General features: G+C 47.5%; 3 protein-coding genes across 3 annotated transcripts; 2 read left to right on the top strand and 1 right to left on the bottom strand.

The window, feature by feature from the left end:
• Window positions 1-512: 512 nt before the first annotated feature.
• Window positions 513-4,153, bottom strand: TMEM88B (transmembrane protein 88B). Its single transcript, XM_008925614.2, has 2 exons — window positions 3,100-4,153; window positions 513-960 (listed from the first exon to the last, which is right to left on the bottom strand). Exons 1-2 carry the CDS (start codon window positions 3,367-3,369, stop codon window positions 691-693), a joined length of 540 nt encoding a protein of 179 aa, XP_008923862.1. The 5' UTR covers window positions 3,370-4,153; the 3' UTR covers window positions 513-690.
• A 2,273-nt stretch (window positions 4,154-6,426) lies between these two features.
• Window positions 6,427-9,481, top strand: MRPL20 (mitochondrial ribosomal protein L20). The gene is made up of 4 exons (XM_008925613.2): window positions 6,427-6,557; window positions 7,421-7,531; window positions 8,104-8,181; window positions 9,088-9,481. The coding sequence occupies exons 1-4, from the start codon at window positions 6,471-6,473 to the stop codon at window positions 9,262-9,264; spliced, it is 453 nt and encodes a 150-aa protein (XP_008923861.1). The 5' UTR covers window positions 6,427-6,470; the 3' UTR covers window positions 9,265-9,481.
• Window positions 9,482-12,503: 3,022 nt separating this feature from the next.
• CCNL2 (cyclin L2) lies at window positions 12,504-19,803 on the top strand. Its single transcript, XM_029962413.1, is given in 8 exon segments — window positions 12,504-13,695; window positions 16,531-16,630; window positions 16,722-16,826; window positions 17,019-17,160; window positions 17,891-18,008; window positions 18,090-18,182; window positions 18,591-18,783; window positions 18,785-19,803. Coding segments are annotated over 8 exon segments (1,014 nt in total). The 5' UTR covers window positions 12,504-13,594; the 3' UTR covers window positions 18,947-19,803.
• Window positions 19,804-20,770: the final 967 nt, after the last annotated feature.

Here is a 20,770-nt window from a genome sequence, read left to right as displayed (position 1 = left end):
AAACCTTGTTATCCTGTAGCATGATATCCCCTTTCCATGGAACAGAACTTCCTTGTTTTAGCTCAGCCCTGCCAGAAGCTGACAGGTATTTTTCTCCTTTTTTTTTTCCTCTCCAATTCACTTGCACCTGTAGCCACACCTGGTTGTTTCTCAGCGTGGTACCAGGGCCATGCAGGGCAAGGAGACTGGAAAAACCAATCCTCAGAAGGAAAAGAAAAATTACCTTTTGCCTTACAGTGCTTGTGGTGTGGAACAACAGGTACAGCGTGGCTTGAGACAGAACAGAGAGAAACTCCCTCGGGGCATTTGGAATCTCCTTTATTTCCACAGAACACTGAAGATGGTTATACTGGGGAGGCAGGGGAACAGCATCCAGCGGGAACACACAGCCTGCAGTGACGAGCAGCACACAGACCCCACTAACACCGCTACAGAGACCGCGGGGATGCGACGGGACGGAGCTGCCCTGCCCTCCCCTGCCTCTCGCCCGCACCGTGCAGTTTTTGGCAATGCCGTGTGACAGGGGATCTGTGCTACCACTTCAGACACCGCTGGAATCCCGAGGGAGCCCCGGCTGACCCGGCTGAGCATCAGCTCATGGTCCGCGGGACCTCCGCAGAATCCCGGGGAGGGACCGCGAGGGGACGAGGAGGGACGGGGCGGGGAGAGGACGGTGCTGGCGCTGCCAACTCACACCCAGGCCTTGACCTGAGTGTTCCAGCCCCTGGCACAGCCACAGGGACCTCCCCCCTCGTAGCGGCACCACCTGCCCCCCTTGTACACGGCCAGGCTGTAGGGCTGGAAGCACATGAAGAGCCGCAGGCGCCGGGCCAGGCTGCAGTAGATGGCCATGGCCACCACGATGAGAGGGGACATGATGACAAAGCCCAGGATGATGAGGGCAGAAGAGCTGTTGTCATCCAGGATGCTCTTGCAGTAGCGGGCAGATGAGTGCAGGACCTGGGGGGAGAGTGAGACAGAGCTTAGAAACACAGAGCCACTGAGAGGGGAAAACACCTCCAAGATCATCCAGTCCAACCAGTAATCCACACTGCCAGAGCCACAGAGCCACTGAGAGGGGAAAACACCTCCAAGATCATCCAGTCCAACCAGTAATCCACACTGCCAGAGCCACAGAGCCACTGAGAGGGGAAAACACCTCCAAGATCATCCAGTCCAACCAGTAATCCACACTGCCAGAGCCACAGAGCCACTGAGAGTGGAAAACACCTCCAAGATCATCCAGTCCAACCATTAACTCACTGCCAGATCCACCCCTAAGCACCACATCTGCAGCTTCTCACAGGTCTGGTGGTGGGTGGGAACCCTTGAATTCCTGGTGCTTTCACACAAAAAATACCTCTTCCCTCCCTCTGAGCTGAGCTCAGCACACTTCAGGCTGCACTAGGTGATGACATCACATCTTAATCAAGATTGTAATTATTCCAGCATCGCTGTGGGACAAGGACACTGCACACTGATCCTGAAGCAGGAAACACTAATCTTTATTAAATCATCAAATAGCATTTGATGGGCAGCAAAAGGCCTCCTGGTGCTACATCCATGTGTGTGGAAATTACAACAGAGTAAATAAAAACACAGCAAGATGTGAGATCCTGCAGACAGAGCTTGGTCATTCCATAGCTGCTTGCTGGCTGGAGACCCTCCAGACCCCTGCCCTGGAGCAGACCCTTGTCCTCTGTACACACTGGACTCATTTCTGCCTCTGAGCATCTCTTGGCACTGAAAAACCTGCCAGGAAAGACCATTCACTCCATTTGCTTCAAAGCAAAGACCAACTGGGCCTCACTGAGTGGTATTTAAAGCCCTCCTTTCGTGCTGGCAGCAGCAGAGCTGAGCTGAGCACTCAGTTGTTGTGCATTAACAAAGGCTGCAGGCAGCCCCCACATCCCCAGACTTCTTTCCTTTTTCCCTGTCCTTTCAGCAGTAAAAGAAACACAACCCATCATACTGCAAAAAACCAACAATAAATCCATCTAATGGACCTGCAGTGCAGAAATCAGCCTCTGGCTACCAGGAAGGCATTGAAAGGCCCAAAGACAAAAGGACTGCTCTTGTGAAGCCAATTGCCACAATCCCTTGCTACGATTGTATTAAAGAAAAGTCTGTGTTAAAAGACTCCTTGTGGCTTCCAGCAACACAGGGGCTTTCACTTCTGTCTGTTTGGCTGCACTCAAAAACCTTTTGCATCTCCTGAAAGCCTTTGGCTGTGCCTGCAAAGGAGAACTTGAGGTTTTCCAAGGTGAGGGAAGCTGGAAGGGGCAGTTCTGGGAGCCAGTTCTCATCTTTTTCCTTTTTTTCCCATTTTCAGTCCAATTTGAAGCCAATAAATTCTGACTTATAAAACAGTCATATTGAGCTGGTCTAACAGTTAATGCCTGCAAGGGAAGCAGGAGAACTGCTTTTTCACCTCCATGTTTCATCAAGTGATCCTAAAAATATTTATAGGAATATACCAAGAAGAAATTTGTAAGGAAATAATGCAATCCAGAGCACAGCAAACAACTGGAAGAATCACACATGCAGCCAGAGCCTTTATGAGCAGAGGGGGCTCATTTTGGGTGCACAGCATATTTAGGAACACATCTGAACGTTAGACTGGCATAAGAAGGGGATTAAATATTCTGCCAGACTTTATTAATTCTATCTTACTTAAACAGAAAGCAGCAAAGCCTTCCAGAGCCCAGGCAGGACTGTGAGTTGCAGAGGAGTTCAGGTTGGCAGCTCTCAGTCACAGACAAGAGAGAAATGTTGTGACATTAAAATGCAAACAGCATTTTAATCAAAATCAAGCTGGGGAGTGTGTTCACCTCACCTGGCACTGCTGCTTGGTGTTTCCATGGGGACACAACTTTATTGCCCAATCAAGCTGCCATTTCCCACAGTACCTGTTCTTGTCAGCCCAGATTCTACACATACCCCCCTTAGGAAAAAAATCTGTCCAGGCACACACCCCTTATGAAAACAAAGCCAAAGCTTGGGGTGTCTCACCTTACCTTTACAGCCACTGCTCAAATAAACCCTCAGGGGTGGCCCTAAAGTGGCTGGGAGCAGCCAGAGGGAGCGAGGCTTTCTTACCTGGGAGTGGCACTGGAAGCCAAAATAAACCACCACGATGGTGGGGAGCAGCACAACGGTGAAAATAACGAACATCAGGAGCAAATTAATGAGAAAGACCAAGGAGTTCATGGTGCCTATGGCCAGGGTCCACGCCAGGCAGCACCAGGGATTGCGTTGCTCCCTGGGCAGGAGCTGGTCATCCATGTCATAGGGTGGGAGGCCAGGGATCATCTGAGACTTTTCTGAGAGGTTTTCTGCTCCAAAGTCCTCGGTGTCCTGGGCAGACATTCTTCAAGGAGATCAGTCAGCCCACGCTCTTATCCAAAATGGTTTCTTTGCTTTCGGAAGCAATTTGCAAAGGCTTTTTCTGCCTCTTCCACACGTGGACAAGGACCCTTAATCAGAGATCATTATGAAGCAAGGAAGGAAAGGTGTCTTTCCTTCCTTCTTTTCTTTGCCCCCTGCTTCCTCAGGACCTCGCCAGTACAGGTTGTTTTCTTGAGGTGGTTTCCCAGCAGTGTCCCAACCTCAGATCCAAGTAAATCTGGCTGCTGGAAGTTTGGCAGTAGTTATTACCTTGGTTTAGAATCCAGAGTTCTACTGAATTTGCTGTTGTTCTTCCCAGGGTTATGATCCCAAGAGGTCCCAAACAGTTGCTGTCTCAGCTGCTCAGTTCCAGAAGGTGACTGGCTTTAGTGTCCTCCTCCTCCACCTTTGAGCACTGCTGGTTCTTAGGAATATCAGGCTTAGGCACCGACAGACCCTTCCTAGTCTTCAAACCATCTTTCCATGCTCTTCACCCTGTAACCATGTAAATATTCCTGCTCAAGCCTCACCCAAACGAGGTGACCAGTGAAGATAAAGAGCAGGAGCTGTTTCTCCCCTCTCTGGAGTCCTTGCCCACGGGGTGCAGACCTGGAAGCGGGGATGGGAGCGGTGTGTGGTGTCACTGCTCTCAGCTGTCTGTGCTCACAGACACTCAAACCCAGGCAGTGTCGTCCCTTCTGAGCCAGCTCTCAGCTTTGCAACACTGCTTTGTTTACAGAACAGGCTCAGAAGCTGCTCTCTGTGCTGGCCAATCCTTCACATCTGTCTCACCAGGGATGTGATTGAGCACTCAGCACCCAAGAGCCACACTCGAACCATCCATCCCCAGGGAAAGATGGTCCCTCTCCAACCTCAATTGTTCTGCCTCTGATTCATTTTCTAAAATTCCTCTTCAGATTAAAAAAATCTCAGAGAAATTGATAACAATCACTGTATACCTCAGAAATCATCTGTCCCCTGCAGTCATCACTGTTACTGATTGCAGAACATATTGATATTCTCGTAGTGAAGGCACAGCAATTATCAATTATTTAATCTGCCTCATATGATCACTTTTATTTAAGAATTACAGTGGCATCTGCATGTTTATGTAGCCTTTTAGATACAGCCATGGTAATAAGAGAGAAAGATTGAAAAACACAGAGAAAAACAACCTTTAAAACAGACATCAGGGCACGAAAAGTCCATTTTCATCATGTTCCTTCACATGGCTCCCAGGGGAGGTTGCAGGCCACTCAAGCTGCAAAATGTGAAATTTCTTCACAGGTCTGTCCAGACATCCAGAGGGAAATAACTGCTGAATCCAGCCTGCCTTCAGTGCTGAGAGACAGTGTTAATAAAGCCTGAATCTGTGCAGGAAACCAGATGGTGTTGGGTGTAATAAATGTGACTAGTGGCACGGAGGCAGTGAAAGAGTCCCAGTATTTACTCTGCCATCTAAAAGCTGCTGATTTAAAGATGTAATATTTTTTTCAAGCTTGATTTATGCCTTCTAAGAGGAAAAAGGACAAGTCACACAAAGAACCCAACACAAAACTATAGGAAGAACAATTGAGGTTAGGCTTAAACCATGGAAAGATGAGCTTGGTGCTGGGCAACTCAAAATCCTACAGCTGGTTTTACCATCTGGTGAGGGCACAGTGGGGTAGTACAGCACAAAGCTCCTTAACTAGTCATAAAAATGCCATAAATTCTAAAAAGCTCTGCTAAATCCAGTGAAACTTTCCAAAGTTCTTTTGCTGTAATGAAAACACATTTTAACCTGTGGGAGGTCTGTAAATTTATTTTCCTTTGGAGAAAAAAAATTCAACACATGCAGATTCTGAAGATTCTTCTGATAGTGTTAAACAAATCCCAGTGATAGTAAGAGAGATTGCCCAAGCCTCTAATTCTGTGAAATTTCCACTTCCTTAATAAGCACCTGCCCAGAAATGGGAAAGATATCTGGATGATGGAGCAATTCCTACCAGGAGCATCATTGCTTCGAAATGCTGGAACTGATTGAAGAGGATCAGACAAATTCATTAGTTCTCCGACGCCAAGGACTGCTGCTCCAAAGGAATAATTTTCTGGCAGCACCATCTTGTGGTTTGCTACAGCTCATAAATTTTTATTTTATGTCTCGCAATCTCTTACACACGGGACGGTTCTACCCAGGTTGGAATCGTCCCAGTCACTGCAAAGAACACCAAATCCTTGCACGGTGCTTTAGCGTTGCTGGTTTGGGCACTTGTTGGAGTTACAAAGCCCAGAAGCACAGAGATGAGAGGACAGAGTCTTAAACTGCGCCAGGGGAGGTTTAAATTAGACAACAGGGAGAATTTCATCATGGAAAGGGTGGTCAGGCCTTGGCAGGGGCTGCCCAGGGAGGTTTGGAGTCCCCACTCCTGGAGGTGTCCAAGGAAGGACTGGACATGGCACTCAGAGCTCTGGGCTGGGGGACAAGGTGGGCATCGGGCACAGGGGGATCCAGGGCTGGGAGGGCTTTTCCAGCCTCAGTGATCCTGGGATTCTGTGAGAGCGGACAAGGCAAGGCGCGGGGAGCGGGGCCGGGAGCCGGGGGGGCGGAAAGGCCGGGGAAGGACCGGGAAAAGGGCTGGGAAAAGGATCGGGAGAAGGACCGGGAGAAACACGGAGGAAAGGATCGGGACAAGGATCAGAGGAAGGGCAGGGGGAAAAGCCGGGGGAAGGACCGGGGAAGGGTCAGGGAAAGGACCGAGAGAAGGTCCGGGAGAAGAGCCGGGATGGACCCGAGAAAGGACTGGGATAAGCATTGGAGAAGGATCGGGGAAAGGCCGGGAAGGACCGGAGAAAGGGCCGGAAGAAGGACCGGGAAAGGGCAGCGGGGAGCAGCGGCGGAAGGAGCAGGGAGCGATCGGCAGAGGGACCGAGGGCAGGGCCGGGGAAGGCTCGGGGCCGGCTGAGGGGCAGGGCCGGGGAAGGCTCGGGGCCGGCTGAGGGGCAGGGCCGGGGAAGGCTCGGGGCCGGTGAGGGCTGAGGGGCAGGGCCGGCTGAGGGGCAGGGCCGGCACCGAGCCCGCCCCGGAAGGCTCCGTCGCAGCCATGGTGGTGCTGAGCGCGGCGCGGTGGATCCGCAGCCGCCTCACCGACCGCTTCTGGAGGAAGCAGGAGGTGCTCAAGTACGCGCGGGTGAGTGCGGGCCCTGAGCCGCCCTCCCAGCCCGGCCACGCCGCCCTGTGCTCCCCCTCCCCGAGCCCCCCGGGGGTCCCTGCCCAGCAAGAATCCTGAGAAGGAGGAAGAAATAAAAGCGCTGTGACAAGATCAGTCTGCAAATCCATCGTGCTGCAGGCCGGTGTTGATTGTGGCTTTTTTTGTTGATTTTTTTTTTTTTTTAACTGGGCAAAGGAGCTGCTTTTTGAAAGGGGAAAGAGGCTGCTGCACAATGTGACTTCAGCTAAAGTTCAGGCTACTGAACCTTTCTCAAGGGCATCCTGGGAGGTGTAGTACATCTTGCTGTAATATTGAGGTAGAAAATGTTGAAGGAAGTGGGAGTGTCTTGGTTTTGTAGCACCTAAGCTGCCCCCCTTACCAGTGGTAGTTATTTCTGCCTGCTTCCTCCTGCATCACTTTAGGTGGGTGTCAGTGGTACCTCCAGTAAACTCCTTTTGTTATACTTTCTGTATATATCTGAGGCTCCTCGTCGCACGAACACAACAAAGGGGCAGCTCAGGAAGGAGAATGAATGTGTGAGTTTAGGGTTGGGTGAAAGCACTGGCAATGATTTTGTGATTGCTTCCTGGAACCACAGCCCAAAGTAAGGTCTGGTTTTGGCTCCATGCTGGACCAACATTTTCTAGCCCGCTCCAACTTTTCAACCTTACATTTCCCATGCTATAAACCAAGGAAAGAATACTTTCCTTACACGCCAGCTGAAGTGAAGTGTTCAGCGATCCTTGCTGTGGAGAGCTGTGAAATGCCAGTGAGCTTATATTGGTGTTACTGGAGGGTTTGACAGCCTTAAACATAACGGGAACATCCTGCTTTTGTTCCAGCATTTTCGTGGGAGGAAGAACCGCTGCTACAAGCTGGCAGTGAGGAGCGTTCGCAGGGCGTTCGTGAAGTCCACCAAGGCCAGGGCAGAGAAGAAGAGAGTCCTGAGAGCGGTAAAGAGCAGCACGTTGGGTGTAAAATTGAAAAGGGGAGAAAGGCAGAAGTAAAACTGCCGTCTTCCTTACTGGGGGGGTTCCCCCAAAACCAGGCAGTGAAATATATGTGTTCAAAGTAAGGATTCTCAGTCCCTGTGTGGGTTGGAATGGCTCGTTCAGAAGTTCATAGGGGTGTGTGATGCACTGAGGAGGCTGTGGGTCTCTGGTGACCGGTGGCAGGACCTAAGGAAACGGCTGGAGCTGTGTCAGGGGAGGGTTAGATTGGGTATCAGGAAAAGGTTCTTCCCCCAGAGGGTGGTTGGGCACTGACCAGGCTCCCCAGGGCAGTGGGCACAGCACCAAAGCTGCCAGAGCTCCAGGAGTGTGACAACACTGAGTGACAGGGTGGGATTGCTGGGGTGTCTGTGGAGGGCCAGGAGTTGGACTGGATGATCTTTGTGTGTCCCTTCCAGCTCAGGATATTCTGTGATGCTATGAAAATGTTGTATTTAGTGTGAGCAGACCAGTGTGGCAAAAGGATTACTTTTAAAGTATTTTATCACTCAAGATGTTCATTTTTACCCTTTCAGCTCTGGATCACAAGGATTGGAGCAGCTTCCCTTGAACACGGTTTGAAGTACCCAGTCTTCATAAGCAACCTGGTTAAGGTAGGGATGGGGCTTGGAGAATAATTACTTACTAATTCTAGTGATGAAAGGCCTTCTGCTTGTGAAAGCAGTTTCATTCACTTCAGGAATTAAGTTCTGCCCTAAACCTGTTTCTCTTCCTTACATGCATCATCCCCTTTTATCCTGGTGAACATTGTGGCTCTACACCTTGTTCTGTCCCCAAAACTCTTACTGAGCACCTTAAGAATGAGACTTGTAAAATGCTCTTACACTGTTGCTCTTGTGGGCATTAAGTGACAACTTGCTTTCCTTTTACTTGAAGAAATTTAGAAGAAGTTTAAAAATACAAAGCTTCGATTGGAAAAAAAAAACACCCTAAGAAATCTGTATTCTCTTCACTGACTTTGTGCTTTGCTGAGCATGGACAGTGCAGAGAGCTGGTGCCATTGTCCATGTTTTTAAACATTCTGGGAATTGGTTTTAATTTGTCGATACAGCTTTTAATGTGTTGAGACTGTTGGTTTTAATTTTAGTTTTAATCGGTTTTCATTTGTTGATACTGTTTTTAATTTGTTTGAGCTGAAACAAATGCCATGGGTTAACCTGGAACACATGGCCTGGAGCAAAATAAGAGATTCTTCTTCAGCTCTTGATTTCTACCAGAAAAACTTAGGAAACAGGTTTTACACAGTGGCTTAATGAGATATCCATGGCCAAGTAGTCATGTGTGACGGTCTTTAACAATTCCAAAATTATACAGGGTAGAAAAAAGGTAATTTGCCTTAAGACCTCAGGTATTAAGCACTAAGAATGTTTAATGAAATTTAATGAAGAGTGTTTATATAAACAATAAAGTGTTTATTATATTTAATAAAGTGTGATTAAGCATTGCACTGTTGATCCTAAAAATTACAGGACTTAACCAGCAAATTTTCTTGCATTTAGTCCCAGGTGGAGCTGAATAGGAAAGTGCTCGCTGATCTGGCTATTTATGAGCCAAAGACCTTCAAGTCCTTGGCTGCTTTAGCCCAGAGGAGGAGACAAGAAGGATTCCTGGCTGCCCTGGGAGATGGAAAAGAACCAGAAGGGATATTTTCACGGATTGTGCGTCACCACTACTGATATCAAAGAGTCTGTATATATGTGTTATAAACAGGGATTGAATTGCAAAGTAAACCTGCTCTGTGACTGCTGCTAAGATGGAAAATATGGGACAATATCCTCGTAAGGATGGTTCCAGCAGGATGAGGTGGGTCTGGGTGTGAAGCTTCACCTTGGTGGCATTTTCCTGTGTTGTTGTCACTGAAACCTGTTAAATTAAAAGTACAGTTCAATGTTAGCAGTCAGGCCATGCAAGAACACACATAGCCTGTTCTCTTAATAACTTAATAAAGATATTTTTTCGGTAACTTTGGAAAAAAACTCATTTATGTGGTGAATTCTGGCGCTGCACAGTGAAAACCCAGCTGGGGTGGGGGAGTGTGTTGACCCCAACATGTGGACCTCAGTAGCCAGTGTGTTAAGGACACAAGGACACATACAGTCTGCTCTTTTAAGGACTTAATATAGGGGTTTTTTTTTTGGTAACTGGCTAATGGAAAAAACAATATGTGTGTTGAATTCTGGCGCTGCACAGGGGAAAACCCAGCCCGGAGGCACAGAGGACATCGACCCTCGCACGTGGACCCTGTGTGTTGAGGACACAAGGACACACATAGTCTGTTCTTTTAAGGACTTAATCAAGGCCTTTTTGTTTGGTAACTGCTGTGGGGAAATAACATGGGGAAATAATTTGGTGAGTTCTGGCTCTCCATGTGGAAAATCCAGCCCTGGCGACCCTCGCACATGGAACCCAGCGGCTGCTGTGTTAAGGACACAAGGTCACAGAAGAACTTAATAAAAGAGGGGGGTTGTGGCAACTATTGCTGGGAAAATTAGTATGTTTTGGGGTTTTTTGTGTGCGTGGTGAGTTCTGGCGCTGCACGGGGAAAACCCAGCCTGGGAAGGGGGGCGAAAGGGCGGGGGCGGGACATCGACTCTCGTGCACACGAACCGCGGCAGCCGCCACGCTAAGGACACACGGGCACATACAGTCTGTTCTAACATTTAACTTAATTGACTTAACATTTTGACTGAATAAACACATCTTTCCGGTAACCGCTGTGCGCAGACAGCGACGGGGCCCGCCCCGGCTCTGAGGGCGCCGCCCCCCCTGCCCCCGCCCTGCTCGGATTCCCGAGAGCTGCGTCACCGCGCTGCGCGCGGCCCCGGGCGGCGTCTGACGTCACGACCTCTCCGCCAATCAGCGGGCGGCACCGCGCCGCTCTTCGCCAATCAGCGGCGGGCGGACGCGGGTGGAAGCAGAAGGAGAAGGAGCGCGGAGCCAGCGAGGCGGCGGCACAAAATGGCGGCGGCGACGGCGGGCGGTGCGGGAGGCGGCGGCAGCGGCGGCCCCCGGGTCCTCAGGCCGCCGGTGCGGTTCCCACCCCGGCGCCGGGCTCCGGCGCGGTGCGCATCGGCGACCGGCTGTACTCGGGCGTGCTGATCACGCTGGAGAACTGCCTCCTGCCCGAGCACACGCTGCGCTTCACGCCGTCCATGAGCAGCGGCCTGGACCCGGACACCGAGACCGAGCTGCGCGTCACGGCTGCGAGCTCATCCAGGCGGCCGGGATTCTGCTGCGGCTGCCGCAGGTGGGGCTGGGCCGCGGGTGGGGAGGCTCTGGGAGCGGGCTTGGCCCGGCTGGGCTTTCCTTTGTCCCTGGCCCGCTGTCCCGGTTCCAGGCCGGGGAGGCCGCGGGGACCCGGTTCCAGGCCGGGGTGGCGGGGACCGCTCGGGGGTCGCTCAGGGACCGCTCGGGGGTCGCTCGGGGCCTTGCCCGGCCTGGCCCGGCCGCGGAGCGCAGGAAGCGGGTGATGTCAGCGCCTTTCCTGCGCCGCCCCCGCCGCCTCTGCTGTGATCGGGGATTGTGCAAAGACGGATTTGAGTCGTGACCTCGAGAGGCTTTTGTTCCCCTGGAGAACTTCGGGCCCAAACGGCCTCGTTGCTCTCTGAGCGTTAAAACTTTCCAGGCGTTTCCCAGCTGCCAGGCCTCAGCTACTCAAATATATGCAAATCATAATGTTATTAGTTTCCATTTCTCTTTCCACGCCCCAAAATCAAAGTTTTTCCGGTATATCCTCATAACTTTCAGTTTTATTGAGTTTTGGGGCTTTTTTCCCCCTTTAAATCACTATTTATTCAATTAACTTGGAGCATATTTTCATAGTTTCTAAAATTTGCAATTTAATGTATGAATTTGGCTTAGAGTATTTATGGTCTTGATAACTTAAGTACTTAAGTAGCAGTTCTAGTTTTCCTTAGATACCACTGAATTTACTCCCAGACTTCTGGGTCCCAAATCTGTAGAAATTTCTCATTGGAACTGCTGGTTTTGTTCATGCCTGTTGTGGTTATCTGTTTGTTTGGTTTTTTTTTTTAGGTGGCTATGGCTACTGGACAGGTGCTATTCCAGCGTTTTTTTTATACCAAGTCTTTTGTGAAGCATTCCATGGAGGTAAGGGAACATTAAATAACGTGTTATTTATATACATAGAACCATATACACCTTTTAATCTTTGATCTCTTTTGGCAAGTTGTCATCTGAGATGTGGCCAGTGTTAGTGGCTGGCCTGGAGGTTATACTTAGAGAACAACATAATTTTACAAAGCTACATAATAATGATTTTTTTCAAATGTTTAGTATTTCCTTGTTTTAGCACAGTTTTCTCTTGTTGTCCCTCCTTCAGCTGTTGGAAGAGATCAGTTCCTGAGCTGAAACTGTTGTTATATGATACAATACGTTATATAAAATACATTATATATTTGTATTTCAGCATGTGTCCATGGCCTGTGTTCATCTGGCATCCAAAATTGAGGAAGCCCCGAGACGGATACGGGATGTGATAAATGTGTTCCATCGCCTCAGACACCTGAGGGAGAAAAAGTAAGCTGAGACTCTGCAATAATATTCAGTATTTGTGTTGTATTTTAATAATTAAACTTCATAATTCGCTGATTTACAAATCTGGGAGCATCTTGAAGAGATCTCGTGAAGGGGAGTTGACACATTTTATTAAGTAATTTTTTTTAGTGTTATAAATACTGATACCTCTTATTTTTACATGAACACAGCCTGCCTATGAGCCCTCTCTGAGGTTAAGATGATCTCCAGAATGTGACCTTGTCTTGCAGAAAACCTGTGCCTCTAATACTGGATCAAGACTATGTGAACTTGAAGAATCAAATAATTAAGGCAGAAAGAAGAGTGTTGAAGGAGTTGGGATTTTGTGTTCATGTGAAGCACCCTCATAAGGTTTGTTCTGCCTAAGTTCACTTCATAACCAGTGTTTCATGTGCTGTAATGCTTTGAGGAGGCTGCCTGACTGCATGGATTGTACATGATAACTTCAGTTAATTCAGAAAGATTAGTTTCTTACCATCCTGATGTTTTCTTTCTCATTTAAGAGACTCTTACTAATTGGTCTTGTATCACTGCTGAATGACGACGAGGTGGATGCAGGTGCTCAGTATCCCTTGAAGTCAAATTGGATGAGTAGGTAGCTTTGGTGTTAGAAAATGTCACTGTAACATAGATCCTTGAGCAGAAAAGGAATTGGGGACCTGGAGTTGTCACGATCTCTCCTTGTGGAAACATGCTGAGGTATTAAAGCCATCTGAGCTAGTTAGTGGGTTTTGTGTTCTAAAAGTTACACTCAGGTGTGAAGAGCTTGGCTAGAAATGAGACTGTTCTCAGTATTGAAGTGTCAAGTATCAGACTAGGGTGATACTAGACAGGTACAACTCCTGCAGGTATTAGGATGGTGCTTTATTACCATTAATATTATAACTGTGGTAAAAGAACTTCCAACTTCTGTGCCAGCAGAACTTGGGATCTTCCTCTTTCCTCCAAAAACTGCTGTTGAAAGTCTTCTTTTTGAGCCTGCTTGGCATCCAGAATTCCCTCTAGTCACCCACCCTGGAGGGCAGCTGCACTTGTTTGTTCATTGGTGTGAACTTTGCCTTTAGTCCTTTTCTCTCTGGCCTCGTTTTCCTTTCAAAGGAAAAGCCCTTCGAGCTGAGCAGCCCAGTGACACCCAGTGTGTTAGATCTGTTCTCTGCACACACTTCCCTCACTGCCCAGTGCAGGCAGCAGTATTTTCTCCCTAGTTGCAGCTAAAAGGAACCCTGAGGTTTGTAGGAGAACATCCTTAGGTGGCATCCAGGTGAAGACAAGACACCTGGCTGAGGAGGAGGATGGATGGGCTCTGAACGTGGAGAGCTAGGAAGGCCAGAGCTGTGTGGATAAACACTGGGGATGGTGCAAACACTTCATGTGGAGTGTTGTAGGACTTGAAAGAGGCTGACAGATGCCTCCTGGATGTCCCTCTGAAATGAGTTGGTGGCTCTCCAGATGCTCGTTAATAACTCAATAACCCATATCTTCCAGATAATCGTTATGTACCTTCAGGTATTAGAATGTGAACGTAACCAACACCTGGTCCAGACCTCATGGTAAGTTGATTTTCCTTGTTCTAAGAGACCAGAAGGGGCAGTAGCAGAAATATGTCACTTGAGGCACTGGGCAGCATTGCTCAGGAGTGCTTGGGGCCACACCAGACAGATCCACTGTCCTTGGCGTGCCCCAAACTACTTCCCAAATGTTGATCGGCCTCTTAAGTCAGAGGCACTGTTTTAATGGTAAGGTAGCTTTCCACCCTGACTTCTCACTTCCCTCCTCTCTACTTCCACTTTTCAGCTGAAGGGAAAATGTTGGGGTGGGTTTTAGTGTTTCCTTGGTTTTTTGTTGTTCATGTGTAGTTCAAGTCTGTTTCCAGTGCTGGGAAATGGCTTTTCCCAGGCCTTGAGCTCGATTACAGGTGTATCAAAACCTCAGCACAGACACATTTCTATTATCTATGTGGATAATGCAAGTTGTCAGCTTCTAAGACTGGATAGATGGATAGACTGGATTCTTGTTTGCCAAGAAATGTCCTCTGCCTTATTGCTTTCATTACAATAAATATTTGCTTGGGGGTGGGAAGCTTCTGTAAAATTACAGGTCTGAAAACTTTTAACAAATAAATAAACGCTTCGAAACCATAATGCTTTTTAACAATAGCGTGGTGTAAAAACCCTTTTAGTGAGTCCAAAGACCATATTTCTGCTGACTGAACTGTCTGGTACTGTGACCTGTGTGTAGAGAACCAGTTTTGACTTTTCTTTTCTGTACTCTTTTAATCAAAGGGTAGCCTCTGAGGGTAAGTGACTAAGACTTCTCCTCTGCTGCCCATGGTGCAGGGATAGCTGCCGTCTTCAGTCAACCCAAAGCTCTCCAAAGAGAAGGCTGGCTCTAGACAGGTGGTATATACATGATAGTAGAGTAACTGGCCAACTGCTTCTTGTGCTTATACTTTTATTTTTTTATTGTGCATTTTTGACTGTTTGTATATTTTATAACCTGACTGTTGAAGTTACGAAAGGGTTTTAATGTTCTATCTCGTAATGTGATGTGTTCTTTAAGTGATAAAGCAAATTTAAGGTGGGGTTTAAGTCTTAAAGGGATGGATTAACACAAAAAAATACGAGTAGTTTGCATTTGTAAATTAGTCAGAAAACATTTGAGTACATGTTTGAAGCCTGGAGACAAATGTAACACTTAGAGACACTTCCTGACTTCCCAGTACCATTGCATGGAGTACTGGAATGTGAGGTATGGACTGATCACTGCCAGTTATCTGCTTGTAATGGGAGGAGGAGGAGGAGGGGAGGAGGAGGGAGGGAGTTACCCTGCTAGAGAAATGGGTCAGATGTTACAATAACACATCTCTTGTGCTCATGTTGGTTGCTTCCAGTACCTGCAAACTGGTGGGTATCCAGTATAGTTGGTTTTTGAAATGTGCATTTTTCACAGCTTTCCCTTTTTCTTAAAATATTGTGACAAGGATTCATTTCCCCACGTGTCTGATTCTGAGCCCACAGGGAAGATGTGCAGAGGCCAAACCTGGAGCAGGCATGTCTTTCAATTTGGCACATTAAAAAAAAAGGCTGTGTGACTTCCAGCTGAAGTTCCACTTTATCTCTTTTTTTTTTTTTTTTTTTTTTGACCAAAAGGTTTGTGCTCTCTTTGTAGTGGGACAAGAAAAGTAGGTTTTGAAGTTCTTTTTTTCCCAGAAAGATGAGCTGAATGGGTAGTGTTGCTTCTCTGGGGTAGCAGTTGTTCTTTGTGTAAACAGGAATGTAGGACAAGTGGGAGTTGGATACTCTTGGGATTCAAGTTCCTTTGTCTGCCCTTGTAAACTGCTTGCAGATGTCTGGCCTGTGGTCTCTGCTTTGGATGTCTTGGGGATCAGTGAATCCTTGTATACTGGGTACCCACACGGTTAATTACTACTTTAAAACATAATATTTTGAGGACTTCTATTGTGTCTGGTTTTAGTTTTTCTCCATCTGATATTTTGCTTGATATAAGTGCTCAAAAACTAGATCTCTTAAAGCACATCAGCTGAGAGATTCAGAGGAAGTTACTTTGTGTATTTAAGATTTAGCAGGATAATTCTTAAGTGTACTGACTGGAATATGTGCAATATTTTACAGTTTTCTCATTCTGTGAATATTCATTTTAAGCAACCTTACTGAAATGGGACAATTTGGAAACCTTATTTCATGTGCCAAAGAGGAGATCTGCCTGAATACTGACTGTTATCCTGAACTGACGTTCCCAAACAACCTGATTTCTTCTATGGCTGATTTTTGCATCAAAAAGAATTCTGTTCTGGATGGAAAAATCCTGCTTCTGAAGGAAATGGACCCCTTAAATCCCAGTGGGAGTTGTCATGTGCTGAAGAGGACTGCACTTTCCTGGGACAGCTACTGAAGGAGCTGCAGCTTTTGCCAGACATCTGGTTCTGCCCTATTGCAGGGAAACATGTGAACCTAAAATTCTTTAACTGAGTACTCCAGACCATATTGTATGTTGTCCTGATGAAAATAACTTTGTCTATTGCATGAGAGCAGGCCAGTAGAGATCCAGCAGGAAAAGTGAAGTTCAAATTGGTTCTCTTCTCACAGCTGAATTTTCAGCAGTCAGTCAGGCTTAATTCCTGTCACACATCCCTACCCTTGAGGGATTTACTTTAGTTTTTCTTTTTTTCCAAGTTAAAAAAAAAAAAAATCATTCAGCTTCTCTTTATAGAGTTACAGGACTCTAATGTTGAAGTCTAGTAACTGAATGCAGAAAGAAATAGCCCTCGTAGAAGTAAAACCAAAAGAAATAAAACAACAAAACAAAACAAAAACCCCCAAAGAGCTTTGCAGTGCCTTGCAACGTTCTGCTCTCCTGTCTTGCAGGAACTACATGAACGACAGCCTGAGAACAGATGTCTTTGTGAGGTTCCAGCCAGAAAGCATTGCCTGTGCATGCATTTACCTGGCAGCCAGGACTCTGGAGGTGAGCCAGGGTTTTCCATGGATTTGGGAGGGGGTTTTAAGCCTCCTCACAGGAGCAGAAAGCTGAGGGTGTCTCCGTCTCTGCCTTTCAGATCCCCCTTCCCAATCGCCCGCACTGGTTTTTGCTGTTCGGAGCGACGGAGGAAGAAATCCAAGAAATCTGCTTAAAAATTTTGCAGCTCTACACAAGGAAAAAGGTTTGTTTCTTTTGCATGTTGGGAGCCCTCACTTAAAAAAAAAAAAACCAAACCCTTGTCCTGTTTGGAACCAAGGCTGGTTTTGGGAAGGGAACATGAAGGGAGCAAGGAATAGTCGCTGTCCCTGTGAGCGAGCAAGCAGGAAGTTCAGTTCACTGAGTGTTGTCACCAGCAGTGCTCCTGTGTCCACAGGTGGATTTGTCTGATCTGGAAAGTAAAATAGAAAAGAAGAAATTAGCTATTGAAGAGGCAAAAGCACAAGCTAAAGGTCTGGTACCTGAGGGAGTCCCGAGTTTGGATAACACATCAGGATTTTCCCCTGCCCCGAAAAATGGTAAATAGTGGATAACTCAGTTTTAATAACTTTCTCATCTTTCATGTATATTTACCCCTTCGGGGTGCATTTACAAGTGTGGTTTGGGGTTGGTTGGGGATTTTTTTTTCAGGCTGGCTTCTAGCTACTGTTCAACTGGCAGAGTTTGAATAGCATTGCAACTTTGTGATTTCTTGAATCAGATAAAAGCTAAAATCAAATTAGTCTAAAATTAAGACTAGTTTAAACTCATATAGTGCAGGGGCTTGTTTTTATGTGGTTTTGGCAATAAATACTAGCAACTGGCATGTTATGCTGAAGCAATATTAAAGCAGAGGTGTGTTAGGAGCTCTGGCAGGAGTAACATTTTGGGGTGACTGGTGGGGAATATTTTGCTGCACTTCTTGGTTGAAAGTTTCCAGTCTGGTGCCAGTCTTGCCTAGAAGGTAACATTTACCATCATCTCCCCTCAGTTTACCTTTAAAGTGATACTGAATAACTGGCAAGAAAAGGAAGTTGCTGTTCTGCCTCCAGTTCGCTCCTTGAGTGAAACATTTGGCAAAAAGTTTCGGATTAACTTCTGCTTTCTGTGAACTTGTTCAGATCTGTTTGTGGGTGGTTGTGTGTGTGGAAAATGCAGCTGTGCAGTTCTGATCCTTGCAGAGGTGGTGAGATGGGGCGAGGGGAGCCTTCAGTCCTTTCAGGTACTTCCCATACTTGCAAAATAGGTAACAAAGGCTTGTTTTTCCAGAGTCTCCAAAGGAGGTTAAAGGAAATAAACCTTCCCCACTACCTGTCCAGGCAATGAAGAATGCTAAAAGGAAAACAGAGGGAGCCAAAAGAACGAGCTCCAATAGCCCAGTAAATGGGTAAGGCCTCATAAGGAAGCAGCTTCTTTCTTCCCACGAGTACTTTAAGCAAAATAACTGAGTGTTTATTGTCTCTTGCAGCGTCCAGAAAGGGAGGGAGAGCAGAAGTCGGAGTGGGAGCAGAGATCAGAGTTACTCCAGATCAGCCTCGAGATCTGCATCCCCTAAGCACAGGTATGTGCTGCTGCACGGGGGGGCTGTGCTGGGACACCCTCCCAGGCTGGGATTTCAGTGGTTTGTCCCCAAGAGGCTGTGAAGTGACACAGCAGTGTGTACTGCCAGTTAAACTCCAGACTAAACTCCAGACTGAACTCCAAGCTGGGGCGTTTTGGTGGCAGTGTCACTATAACTGAAGCTGGAGAAAGGGATACAAGTTCCTAAAAATTTCTCCAGTAAGCAGATGTTTTAGGACACAGCTTTTGGCATAAAGTTTCGGATTAACTTCTGCTTTCTGTGAACTTGTTCAGATCTCTTTGTGGGCGGTTGTGTGTGTGGAAATTACAGCTGTGCAGAACAACAGAGTGCAGAATGAAGATGTCACAATTTAAGACAATCGTGTTTTCTCTCCTCTTTTTTTCCTAGGAAAAGCGAGAGCTACTCCACCTCCAGCGGCTCCAAATCCCACAGCCGCTCCCGGAGCCGCAGCGACTCCCCCCCGCGCCAGTTCAACCACAGCTCGGGCTACAAAGGCTCCAAGGTGAGGAGCTACAAGAAATCCAAAGACTACAAATACTCCACCCACAAACCCCGCAAATCCCGCAGCCGGAGCTCGTCCGCGCTCCCGCAGCGCTCCCTGGGAGCGCTCCGACCACTCGGGCAAGTACAAGAAGAAGAGCCACTACTACCGGAACCACCGGCACGAGCGCTCCCGCTCCTACGAGCGCGCCGGGCACCGCTACGAGCGCGAGCACCCCGGGCACAGCCGGCACCGCCGCTGAGGGCACCCCTGCTCCCGAGCCCGGGGTTCGAACCGCCTCGCTCCCTGAGGTCCATCCTGCTGGAGCTCCCTGCTCCTTCCTGAACCCAAGGGGTGAGGGGCTCCACGGGAGAGATGTCCCGGTGACTGTCGTGCTGGAGCGTCCCCCGTCCTGCTCTTTAGTGGTTCCCATCCTGTAGCGTCCCGTCTGGGGCTTCCGCTTCCCTGTGGCTCAGCCCTTGGAATGCTGTGCCCTGTGGAACTGGAAGGCCCCCAGGCAGTTCCTAACCCCTGGGAGTGGCTCTGGTGCTAACAAAAGCTGTCTTTTCATACTGACTCTGGTGTTGTACAGATGGGGGGTGACTTTTCTAGCCCTGTTGCCTATATTAGGTTCTATGTGTATATATATTTTGCAGTGTTACAGTACAATATGGAAATATGGCCTTACTAGCCTTTACACTTTATCCACAATTGTAAATAAGCATTTGTTTAATACAGGTGAAGATATATACAGAAAATTCAAAACTTGAATTCTATGAAAAACAAACCCTTGTGTAGAAAATTCTGATAAATGTGAAAGTATTTAGCTCTGTGCATTGAGAGTAGTATATTTTTATCTGTGCAATGCTGTGTGCAGGCCACCAGCTCATAAGACATTTCCTATATATACATTTTGAGTGGTTTAAAATTCTTTACTCAGGATCTTTGACACTCTGAAGAATTAGTAGTTTGTCAATCTGCATGCTTGTTGGAGAACAGAGCGTTTTAAAGCCAATTAGCAGACCCCCGCAGCCCAGTAGTATCAGTTCTAGTGGTATATCTGAGCTGTTACTCTCTCATGCTCCCTGATTTCATTAAAGTATTTGATTTTCTATTAAATTTACTTGATAGTAGTTTCTTATGAGCTACACCCCTGTGCCTACTCATAAGGAAAGAAATTTGATGATTGTCAAATTGTAGTGGGCTTAAAACATCGGATTAAATCCCTGTTCCCTCGAAGTTAGGAATTTTGGGGCATTCTATTAATTTAGGCACCTCTCCAGTCAATCCCAAATGTAACATCCCCCAATCCACAAAGATCTGAGCTGGGAAGTGCCTTTCCCTGCCTCCAGGTGTAGCTGGCAGGTTCCAGCTGAGGTTCCTGAGCAGGGCTGGGACATTTTGGGAAGTCGGTGCTGCTGCTGAGCACAGCGGAGATCCCATGGCTGGAGCTGGCAGAAGAGGAGGAGCTGAAATCAAAAATAAACCTGAAATTAAAAAGCCCCACGTTTTTATGAGCCTGCACATACAGGTCTCAGCTCTCGAGGTGAGTTATGGCTTTGTTGTCTCAGCATCTGATGACTCTTCCAGGGTTCTTGCTCATCAGAACATCTCAGCTTATTCAGTGATCCCCATTCCTGGTGTTCAGATCCCAGACACAAAGAGGTCACTAAGCAGTTTTATGCCCAATTGGGATTTTTTGAAAGACACTGCAAACCCACCAGAATGCTTTGTTGTCACACAGGGAGTTGTGAAATGCACACCTGGGAAGGAAGGTAATGGATTAAAGCACCTGGAAAAGAAGAGTGTTGAGTGTTTGTGAGACAGAGGTGGCTGGAAAGGAGCTTTATTGGGAAGAAAAGCAGGTTTAAGTACCCAGGGCAGCCTTTCTTGCTGGCTTCTGCCACCTCCACTGTGTGCACAGGGATGAGCTTTTCCCACCAGCTTTGGGGACCTGGAATCCAGGCTGAGCCAACACTTGGTGTGTCTGAGGAGCTGTGTGGAAGTGTCCTGTCACCCTCCTCTCACCCTGGGAGCGTGACAGGAACATTGAACCTTCGGACACTTCCAGATCTTTGAAGTACAT

Source organism: Manacus vitellinus, unplaced genomic scaffold (genome assembly GCF_001715985.3).
Source record: "Manacus vitellinus isolate BGI_N305 unplaced genomic scaffold, ASM171598v3 scaffold_46_pilon, whole genome shotgun sequence".
Taxonomy (NCBI): domain Eukaryota; kingdom Metazoa; phylum Chordata; class Aves; order Passeriformes; family Pipridae; genus Manacus; species Manacus vitellinus.
This window is presented reverse-complemented; position numbering and strand designations above follow the sequence as displayed.

Coding starts and splice junctions, on each gene's coding strand:
- TMEM88B (XM_008925614.2), bottom strand. CDS start 3,369: ATGTCTGCCCAGGACACCGAGGACTTTGGAGCAGAAAACCTCTCAGAA. Junction 961..3,099: donor GCTTCCAGTGCCACTCCCAG/GTAAGAAAGCCT, acceptor CTCTCCCCCCAG/GTCCTGCACTCATCTGCCCG.
- MRPL20 (XM_008925613.2), top strand. CDS start 6,471: ATGGTGGTGCTGAGCGCGGCGCGGTGGATCCGCAGCCGCCTCACCGAC. Junction 6,558..7,420: donor AGGTGCTCAAGTACGCGCGG/GTGAGTGCGGGC, acceptor CTTTTGTTCCAG/CATTTTCGTGGGAGGAAGAA. Junction 8,182..9,087: donor TCATAAGCAACCTGGTTAAG/GTAGGGATGGGG, acceptor TCTTGCATTTAG/TCCCAGGTGGAGCTGAATAG.